The sequence below is a fragment of the Bufo gargarizans genome, chromosome 8 (assembly GCF_014858855.1).
Source record: "Bufo gargarizans isolate SCDJY-AF-19 chromosome 8, ASM1485885v1, whole genome shotgun sequence".
NCBI lineage: Eukaryota > Metazoa > Chordata > Amphibia > Anura > Bufonidae > Bufo > Bufo gargarizans.
The window spans coordinates 192013626-192025055 of NC_058087.1; the positions used below are offsets into that span (position 1 = coordinate 192013626).

An 11430-nucleotide genomic window follows, 5' to 3' on the forward strand; every position below is an offset into this window, starting at 1 on the left:
GAAGAGAAGCCGGCTGCGCGAGCAAGTGGATTAAGGATAGTTATATTATTATTTATTTATTTTTTAACCCCTCCAGCGCTATTTCACTTAGCAGTCTGTATTGAGAATGCTATTATTTTCCCTTATAACCAAGTTATAAGGGAAAATAATAATGATCGGGTCCGAATCGTCTCCTAGCAACCATGCGTGAAAAATCGCACCGCATCCGCACTTGCTTGCGATTTTCACGCAACCCCATTCACTTATATGGGGCCTGCGTTGCGTGAAAAACGCTGAATATAGAACATTTGAGTAGCTGGCACTTAGGTCAGCCCTCGGGGGTCAGGATCTACACCAGCATCTGACTAACACCAAGTACTGAAAGGAGGCGATAGAAAACGGAGCCGGACGCAGATTCTGATTTATCCAAAAATAATAATCTAAAGTTGTACAGTTAACCCCCCATGGCGCGGCTCACCTCCCACCGCTGCCACTTCATGCTCTCCTTCTTCACCGGTCTGGTCGCCATCTCGCTCTCCTCTCTCCTTCGCCTCATCATGTATGACCTCTCAGAGGGTGAGCACCTGGATTTATAGCCGCTGGTCTTCTATTATGTCGCTGCCATCCCAGTAATACACGACACGACCCGGTGCAGAGATAAGGGGCCTGTGTGCGTGTGATTAGAGCCATCAATGAACCGCTGCAGTAGAGGGGGATGGCGGCATCTTAACCCATTCACAGCACCATAATGTGCAATAAACGTAATCCGTGCATTTATGCTCAAAATGGAAAAATATACCGCCGTGATATCGACTGTGACATGAGATGATCCTGCTGCCGGTATTGTATATAGAATAATACGACTACAAGGCGGTTGCGGGAATCATTTAATGAAGCATCAACACTGGTGTAACAGAAGTAGAAACTGAGCAACAGATGACAAGAACCGAAGGAGAATGGTGACGAGACATCTAGGACCCTCACTTATCCTTAGAATGGAGCCCGCAAAGTGATGGAGGGGGAACCTTGCAAGCGCTGCCACTTCTATTCACTTCTATAATGGTTACGGAAACAGGCTATATTCAGCACTCACATACAAATGGATGGTGGGCGGCTGCGCATGCGCGGTGCGCTTTCCATTCAATTCAATGGGACTTGCACTCAGCTCAAGGCTCTCTATAACACATCGGTACAGGAGTAGAAATGTGCTATAAGAGAGCCTTGAGCGGAGCGGGCTCAGGCAGGAACCGGGGCCACTCAGCTAAATCCTGGCATAGCACACCTGTACAGGGCACAGGGTACCGATGTGCGGTGCCAGAATTAAGCCAAGCTTGAGGGGAGCACAGGCAGGAGCAGCGATCTCCGTCCTGCGCAGTGTTCGCTGCGGCCCCCTGTTATATCCATACAAGTCAGAGAATGATGATAAAATCCATGACTTTGGGACCTTATTTAAATAGGCAAACAGCATAACTGATTAATAAAGTATATTACTAAAATACATTAACAGTTCAAAAGAAAGTTGTAAAAAGGTTTTGTTACTCTATAAGCTACCACCGGCAAGTTCACAGAAGAGGCCAGAAATATTTAAAGAAATGCTATCCAATCAGAAGCTCCTTCCCTAACACAAAGTCCTGCGTTAGACTGGTCAGCTGACCCACAGTAATGGATCCGCTGCGACACCACTGCCTAGCAACTGCCCCAAACAAACTACAGGAGAAGCTAACACAATGGGAGTAAACCCGCTGGTCGTAGCATATGAGCCCTTTAGAAGCAGCTAACTGATATTGTGCTGAGGGTCTTCTACCTGGGTAATTATCATCATAATATCAAGGAACAATTCACAAATATTGGCTACTGAAAACATCAACTGCGCGGTACCGAGAAACTGCTCTCAAATTATCAATTGCCGACATGTTCGCCTTGTGTAAACAGGATTTGTTAGTCGATATAAGGCGAGATGAGAAAAAGATGTAAATACAAGCAAAGTGATCAAAATAATAATATACAACCCGATTACGGTTCTATATAAATGCTCGTCTTTTGAACATTAACAACTTGCTGTATTGTCAGTCGTCAAGTGAAGGCTTCTCCTGAGCTCCTCGTATACACAGGCCCAAGTCCAAAATAACCTTAAACATAAACCAGGAACATGAGGTGACACAATAATGACATCAAATATTTATTATTTTGTCTTCAAAAGGGACTTGAATATCGACAACGAATATACTACAATTCTCATCATCCTACACAGTCAGAGTTAAGTGTCACTCTACAACCCTGGAAACAGATTAACTTGAGATAACGAAGAAGAGCCGTCTACAGGAGCCTGATGGCCCACAACCATGTAACATTTCCTGACTTGGTCACCTAAAGCTGCCATAGATATGACCTCAGCCTAATATCGTAACAGAGGCTTCATCCTCCACATAGAGGAGAACATGAAGGGGTTCAGTGAAGGAGGCGGTGAAGGTGTGTAAGTGTCTGATGGGGTCACACAGCCGATAGAAGGACAGACGCCCGGCCTCATAGTCTAAGAAGACTCCAAGTGTTGGACATGTTAGCTTTGAATGTAGCGTTTCTTTGACTGAATTATGTAACACTGAGTATTCTGTATCTTCCAGGGTCAGACACCAAGATTTATCATTCTCACCAGCCCCAGACAGATCTCCATCCCTTTCTATACTGGGATAGGACAGTCCGATGTCACATCTTCCTATTTGGTTCCACTCTAACTCCCAGTAATGTCTTCCTGAGGAGAGGCCACATCTGCTTAACACCTGGGCATAATTCAGGAACCTTCCTGGTGATTTTGGTCTGCCATGTTCTTCTTCTTCAGTTACTGTTGCCGTTTTCAGATCTTCTGAAATTTCCACGTATATATTAGCAGTGTCCTCATCCAGCAATATGTCTGGAACATGGAGCCCGAGCTCTGATGTGACATTGGTGACAATATCCCTCATAGATCGGTGTAAGGTCAGTGAGATCAGAACCTCATCCAGATCATCCTCAGACCTGCCCTCTCCACCATCTCCCCCTGTGTCCTCATCATCTCCACGACCACATACTGTAATGTCACTTTCTTGTAGGAGTCTTATTGGGTCGGTGACATGACACATCTCCTCCACGTGACGCATCTTCCTGGACAGCTCGTCCTCCTCTATTTCCAGCTTCTTGATCAGATCAGATATCTGTGACACCATCTTCTCCTCCTGCCTGGAGATCTCGCTCAGCGCTTTCTTTTCTGCCATTTCCAGTTTCTCCTTAATGTCCATAAATAACTTCCTGACGTTCTTCCTCTTATCAGAGGCTTTCTCCTGGATATTCCTCTGACGATCCTGCAGATTCTGAAGTTTCGTCTGCATTTTTGCTTTTTGTGGGTTTAGTTCCTCCAGATATTTCTCCAGTTTCTTCTTCTTCTTCTCAGACGCCTCATCTAGAAGTTCCACCTGGTGTCCCCTGTGCTCGCCGACCAGACAGCAGGACACACACAGACAAACCGCGTCCTGCGGGCAGTAATACTCCAGAACCTTCTTGTGGAGGGAACATTTTTGGTAGCCAAAGGATCTGGTGGGTTCTGTTAATATATGATCCACTGACTTGTTGTGGGCTGTTAGGTGGTCATCACATAGAGAGTTCTCACACTGCAGACATGACTTCACAGCCAGTACAGGAGACCTTATACAGTAAGTACAGAAGATCCCGGTCTCCTCCATATCAAGCTGAGCAGATAAGAAACGCTCCACTATGTTCCCCAGCTTCCTGTTCTTCTCCAGGGCTGGACGCTCTGGATATTCTGCTCTGCAGTCAGGACAGGAATACACTCCAGCTGCCTCCTGCGCATCCAGCGCACTCACAATACAGAAGCGGCAGAAGTTGTGTCCACATCTCAGGGATATGGGATCTGTATAGAGGCTCAGGCAGATGGAGCAGTCCAGCTCGGCCCTCAGGTCAGCAGACGCCATTCTGCAATGAATGAAAGTAGTAATATGTTAGCTTCTAGATTGTATAAGTCTCCTACCAGGGGCGTTGCTAGGGTCTCAAAAGATCGGGGGCCCAAGCCCCAATGCATATGGCCCCAGTCGATGCCCCCACTAGCACCAAACACATTTTACTTGCTGCATAGACACCATCAAACATACAGGAGAATACAGCAGCACATACCTCTCACATCCAGAGCCTCCAGGTGATGCCTCCTCTGATGTAGATATTCGCCTCATCTTCACCATTCGGTCCGGACAACTTCTCAAAGCCATGCCTCGTCTCTGCAGAGTGTGACACACAGACATCTTAGGTTCCTCACATTTCTATCATCATTCTCGAGTCCCAACACTGTTATCCTGCTGCTCGCTGTGCCCCCCAATACCCCAAAATAATATCCTGAAGAAATACTAGTGCCCCCCATAGTAATAGTGCTCCTCATAGTCCCACCAATAGTAATTCCCTTCTAGAATGCCCTCATTAGTAATACAGCCCCCTACAGTGTCCCCAACAGTAATACTGCTCCCCAAGAATGCCCCCATTAGTAGAAGAGCCCTCCTGTATTAATAATGCCCTCACAGAGCCCCCAGTAGAAATAAGGTCCCCCTATTGTCCCCCCAGTGGTAATAAAGCTCCCTACAGACCCCTCAGTAGTAAAAAGGCCGATGTATAAGCCTCCTACAGAGCCCCCTGTAGCAATCAGGACCCCGATAATGGCCCCTGTATTTATAATGCCCCCCCTGCAGTGCCCTCAGAAATAATAATGCCCCAGCCATTCCAACAGACAGGCCCATGTAAATAAGATCATATCATCTCTCCTGCCCCCTCCAACATACAGTCCCATGTAAGAAACATCATTCCCTCTCTTTAGCATCATCCAACACACAGTCCTATGTAAAATACATCACACCCTGTCCCTCACAGTGGCCCCCAGCATTAATGATGTCCCCCATAGTAGCCCCCAGCATTAATAATGTCCCTCACAGTGGCCCCCAGCATTAATAATGTCCCTCACAGTGGCCCCCAGCACTAATAATGTCCCTCACAGTGGCCCCCAGCATTAATGATGTCCCCCATAGTAGCCCCCATCATTAATAATGTCCCTCACAGTAGCCCCCAGCATTAATAATGTACCTCACAGTGGCCCCCAGCATTAATAATGTCCCTCATAGTGGCCCCCAGCATTAATAATGTTCCTCATAGTGGACCCCAGCATTAATAATGTCCCCCATAGTGGCCCCCAGCATTAATAATGTCCCTCATAGTGGCCCCCAGCATTAATAATGTCCCTCACAGTGGCCCCAAGCATTAATAATGTCCCTCATAGTGGCCCCCAGCATTTTCTTTTGACTGCCAAAAAACTAAACTAAAAAGACCCACACCTCATCCACACTCGCTTCTCACTGGATGCAGCAGGACCTGATCGTGTGATGGACGCTACTTAAAATGCTGTCACTTGGCCTAAATAATAGGGATCGACCGATATTGATTTTTTAGAGCCGATACCAATAATCTGCGGACTTTCAGGCCAATAATTTATACCGATATTCTGAAATAACAAAAACAAAAAATTCCTACACAAATCTGCTGAACAGGTTTATTGTTAACATGTAGCTTTTTGGGGGTAAATCTTTCTTTTTCATTTATACTTAATATTTTGGCGTTTGTGTTTTTTTTCTACTAACTTTTAGGCCCCTTAGGGGCCAGAACCCTTGTCCTATTCACCCTGATAGATCTCACACTCTCCCTGCTGCTCTGTGCATAGTGCACACGGCAGCAGGGAGCTTACCATGGCAGTCAGGGCTTCAGTAGCGTCCTGGTTGCCATGGTAACCAATCGGAGCTCCAGGATTACCCTGCTGGGGCTCTGATCAGAAGCTGCCACTGCCACCAATGAGGAGGGGGGGACCCTGTGGCACACTGTGCCACCAATGAAGATAACTCGCCCATTACGGTAATTCATATAGAGGAGGTGGGTTCTGGCTGCAGAATTATATAGCCGCACCCGACCTCTATGAGCGGTAGCTGCGATCCGCGGCAGTTAACCCCTCAGGTGCGGCAGGGGTTAACTGCCGCGGATGGCAGCTACTTGTCATAGAGGTCGGGTGCGGCTATATAATTCTGAGGCCAGCTCCCGCCTCCTGTCAAATTTGAATGAATGAGTTAACATCATTGGTGGCGCCGTGGCCACAGCCCCTCCCCTCCTTTCTCCTCTCATTGGTGGCAGCAGCACAGGAGGGAGACACTGCTTCCTTCTCCCCCGTGCTGCTGAGGGAACACGGAGAGCGCTGAGAGCACCGCGATTCGTTATCAGCAAAATAGATGCAGATACCGATAACTTTGAAAATCCTGAATATCGGCCGATAATATCGGTAAAACCGATAATTGGTCGATCCCTACTAAATAACATCACTCGCCTCCCTTCAGCCCCTCCAACATACAGTCCCATGTAAATAACATCACTCCCCTCCCTTCAGCCCCTCCAATATACAGGTCCTTCTCAAAAAATTAGCATATTGTGATAAAGTTCATTATTTTCTGTAATGTGCTGATAAACATTAGACTTTCATATATTTTAGATTCATTACACACAACTGAAGTAGTTCAAGCCTTTTATTGTTTTAATATTGATGATTTTGGCATACAGCTCATGAAAACCCAAAATTCCTATCTCAAAAAATTAGCATATCATGAAAAGGTTCTCTAAACGAGCTATTAACCTAATCATCTGAATCAACTAATTAACTCTAAATACCTGCAAAAGATTCCTGAGGCTTTTAAAAACTCCCAGCCTGGTTCATTACTCCAAACCGCAATCATGGGTAAGACTGCCGACCTGACTGCTGTCCAGAAGGCCATCATTGACACCATCAAGCAAGAGGGTAAGACACAGAAAGAAATTTCTGAACGAATAGGCTGTTCCCAGAGTGCTGTATCAAGGCACCTCAGTGGGAAGTCTGTGGGAAGGAAAAAGTGTGGCAGAAAACACTGCACAACGAGGAGAGGTGACCGGACCCTGAGGAAGATTGTGGAGAAGGACCGATTCCAGACCTTGAGGAACCTGCGGAAGCAGTGGACTGAGTCTGGAGTAGAAACATCCAGAGCCACCGTGTACAGGCGTGTGCAGGAAATGGGCTACAGGTGCCGCATTCCCCAGGTGTCACGGACGGTGTACAGCAAATAAGGCAAAGCAACATGTATAAACAACTCGCTGGATCCAAAAACTAAGGAACCAAGGGAGACCCCTGCAGAAGACCTGGCAGTTTCCCTGGCTGCTCAGCCTATGCAAAGATCCGAATGGTGGAGGTTTGCATATCCACGAACCTTGACTATAAAGCCCTGAGCACCCTACAATAGTGAGGGGACACGACCACCGGCTCCCTACACAAGATACGGAGGGAGTCAGGGTCACCTGGGATCCAGCAAACAGATATTAACAGATAAAGGTACACTTAGCTTTGAAGCAAACAGGAGGACAGATCAGCGTGCACACACACTCCAGGAAGAAGTATAAGCCGCTCAGAAAAGCCTTCTGGGTAAGAATTTAAAGGGAAGCAATTAGTCCAACACATGACAGCTTGAGAGAGGCTGATGAGAGGAGGAGCTGAATACCACAACACAGAAACTCAAGGAGGAGGTTCTGAAAGGCCTCTGTCAGAGCTTCTCAGCTGTCTGGTTGTGACAGTACCCCCCCCTCTACGAGTGGACTCCGGACACTCAGAACCCACCTTCTCAGGATGGGACCTATGGAAAGCCCTGATGAGACGAGAGGCCTTAATGTCCGTCACTGGGACCCACATCCTCTCCTCAGGACCATACCCCTCCCACTGAACAAGGTACTGAAGAGAACCGCGGACAAGACGAGAATCCACAATCCTAGATACCTGAAATTCAAGATTCCCATCAACCATAATCGGAGGAGGAGGCAAAGGCGAGGGTACAATGGGTTGAACATAAGGTTTCAATAAGGACTTATGAAAAACATTATGGATCTTCCAAGTCTGAGGAAGATCAAGACGGTATGCAACAGGATTGATGACAGACAGGATTTTGTAAGGCCCAATAAACCTAGGACCCAACTTCCAGGAGGGAACCTTCAATTTGATATTCTTGGTAGACAACCACACCAGATCACCAACATTCAGGTCCGGACCAAGCACACGTCTCTTATCAGCCACACGCTTATATCTCTCACTCATGCTCTTTAGATTATCTTGAATCTTTTGCCAAATAGATGACAAAGACGAGGAGAATCTGTCCTCATCAGGTAAACCAGAAGACCCCTCTCCCGAGAAAGTCCCAAACTGTGGATGAAACCCATATGCACCAAAAAATGGTGACTTATCAGAGGACTCCTGACGACGGTTATTTAAAGCAAACTCAGCAAGGGACAAAAAAGAACACCAATCCTCTTGATTCTCCGCCACAAAACAACGCAGATATGTCTCCAGATTCTGATTGACGCGCTCTGTCTGGCCATTCGACTGCGGGTGGAAAGCAGAAGAGAATGACAACCGAACCCCCAAGCGAGAACAGAAAGCCTTCCAGAATCTGGAAACAAACTGCGTGCCCCTATCAGAGACTATGTCTGAAGGAATACCATGCAATTTGACAATGTGATCAACAAATGCCTGCGCCAGCGTCTTAGCATTGGGCAAACCAGGAAAAGGGATGAAATGCACCATTTTGCTAAAACGGTCCACCACCACCAGAATCACAGTCTTCCCCGAGGAACGAGGCAGGTCCGTGATAAAGTCCATGGACAGATGTGTCCAAGGACGGGAAGGAATGGGTAAGGGAAGGAGAGGACCTGATGGCCGTGAATGAGGGACTTTGGCACGAGCGCAAGTCTCGCAGGCTGCCACAAAACCCTCAACCGACTTACGAAGTGCAGGCCACCAGAATCTCCGAGCGATGAGATCCAGTGTGGCTCTTACCCCCGGGTGCCCAGCAAGGACCGTATCGTGGTGTTCTTTAAAAATCTTGTGTCTTAAAGCGAGAGGCACAAACAACCTCCCAGGAGGACAAAGATCAGGAGCCTCTGACTGGGCTGCCTGCACCTCTGCCTCCAATTCAGGAAAAAGAGCAGAGACCACCACACCTTCAGCCAAAATGGGACCCGGGTCTTCAAAATTCCCGCCTCCCGGAAAACAACGTGACAGGGCATCTGCCTTCACATTCTTAACTCCAGGGCGGAACGTGACAACAAAATTAAACCTAGAAAAGAACAATGACCATCTGGCCTGTCTCGGGTTCAGACGCTTGGCTGACTCCAAGTAGGCCAGATTTTTATGGTCAGTAAATACGGTAATAGGGTGTCTGGCTCCCTCTAGCCAATGGCGCCATTCCTCAAAAGCCAACTTGATGGCCAACAATTCCCTATCTCCCACATCGTAATTTCTCTCTGCGGAGGAGAGTTTTCTTGAGAAAAAGGCACACGGTCGCCAATTGGCAGGAGAGGAACCCTGAGACAAGACCGCCCCCACACCCACCTCAGAAGCATCAACCTCAACTATGAAGGGTAACGAAACATCAGGTTGCACCAAGATGGGAGCGGAAGCAAAACTCTCCTTGATATCAGAAAAAGCCTTACGCGCCTCTACTGACCAAGAAGAAAAATCTACCCCCTTTCTGGTCATATCAGTGAGTGGTTTAACAATAGAAGAATAATTCAAAATGAACTTCCTGTAATAATTGGCAAAGCCCAAAAAACGCATCAGCGCCTTTTGATTCTCAGGAAGCTCCCACTCAAGCACAGCGCGGACCTTCTCGGGGTCCATGCGAAAACCAGAAGCGGAGAGAAGAAACCCCAGAAATTGAATTTCTGGAACCGCAAACACACATTTTTCCAGTTTCGCATATAATTTATTCTCCCGCAGGATGAGCAAGACCTGACGTAAATGTTCCTTATGAGTTTTGAAATCGGGAGAAAAAATCAAAATGTCATCCAAATACACCAATACAAATTTTCCCATCAAATGATAAAAAATGCTGTTCACGAAATGCTGAAAAACGGCTGGGGCATTCATCAAACCAAAAGGCATAACCAAATTCTCAAAATGGCCCTCAGGGGTATTGAAGGCCGTCTTCCATTCGTCCCCTTCTCTGACCCTGACCAGGTTGTATGCCCCTCTTAAATCTAATTTGGAAAATACTTTAGCCCCAACAACCTGGTTAAATAGGTCCGGGATCAGAGGAAGCGGATAAGGGTCACGAATAGTGATACTGTTCAGCTCCCTGAAATCCAGACAAGGTCTTAAAGAACCATCTTTTTTCTTAACAAAGAAAAAACCAGCGGCAACAGGTGACTTTGAGGGTCGTATGTGTCCCTTTCTCAGACTCTCAGAGATATAAGCACGCATAGCGATCCTCTCAGGTTGGGAAAGATTGTATAAACGAGATTTAGGCAGCTTGGCGTCTGGGATGAGATTAATAGGGCAATCGTACTCCCTGTGCGGGGGCAAATCCTGAACTCCACTCTCAGAGAAGACATCCGAAAATTCAGAGAGAAAAGATGGTACAGTCTTAGTAGCAACCTCAGAAACAGATGTCATGAGGCAATTCTCTCTGCAAAAGTCACTCCAACCATTTACAGACGTGGACAAAATTGTTGGTACCCTTTGGTCAATGAAAGAAAAAGTCACAATGGTCACAGAAATAACTTTAATCTGACAAAAGTAATAATAAATTAAAATTCTATAAATGTTAACCAATGAAAGTCAGACATTGTTTTTCAACCATGCTTCAACAGAATTATGTAAAAAAATAAACTCATGAAACAGGCATGGACAAAAATGATGGTACCCCTAACTTAATATTTTGTTGCGCAACCTTTTGAGGCAATCACTGCAATCAAACGCTTCCTGTAACTGTCAATGAGACATCTGCACCTCTCAGCAGGTATTTTGGCCCACTCCTCATGAGCAAACTGCTCCAGTTGTGTCCGGTTTGAAGGGTGCCTTTTCCAGACTGCATGTTTCAGCTCCTTCCAAAGATGCTCAATAGGATTGAGGTCAGGGCTCATAGAAGGCCACTTTAGAATAGTCCAATTTTTTCCTCTTAGCCATTCTTGGGTGTTTTTAGCGGTGTGTTTTGGGTCATTGTCCTGTTGCAAGACCCATGACCTGCGACTGAGACCAAGCTTTCTGACACTGGCTAGTACATTTCTCTCTAGAATTCCTTGATAGTCTTGAGATTTCATTGTACCCTGCACAGATTCAAGACACCCTGTGCCAGACGCAGCAAAGCAGCCCCAGAACATAACAGAGCCTCCTCCATGTTTCACAGTAGGGACAGTGTTCTTTTCTTGATATGCTTCATTTTTTCGTCTGTGAACATACAGCTGATGTGCCTTGGCAAAAACTTCGATTTTTGTCTCATCTGTCCACAGGACATTCTCCCAGAAGCTTTGTGGCTTGTCAACATGTAGTTTGGCATATTCCAGTCTTGCTTTTTTATGATTCGTTTTCAACAA

General features: G+C 46.5%; 1 protein-coding gene across 1 annotated transcript; it reads right to left on the reverse strand.

Moving 5' to 3' along the window:
• Positions 1-2369: 2369 nt before the first annotated feature.
• Positions 2370-3941, reverse strand: LOC122945534 (E3 ubiquitin/ISG15 ligase TRIM25-like). Its single transcript, XM_044304597.1, has one exon. The coding sequence runs from the start codon at positions 3939-3941 to the stop codon at positions 2370-2372; it is 1572 nt and encodes a 523-aa protein (XP_044160532.1).
• Positions 3942-11430: the final 7489 nt, after the last annotated feature.

Coding starts and splice junctions, on each gene's coding strand:
- LOC122945534 (XM_044304597.1), bottom strand. CDS start 3,941: ATGGCGTCTGCTGACCTGAGGGCCGAGCTGGACTGCTCCATCTGCCTG.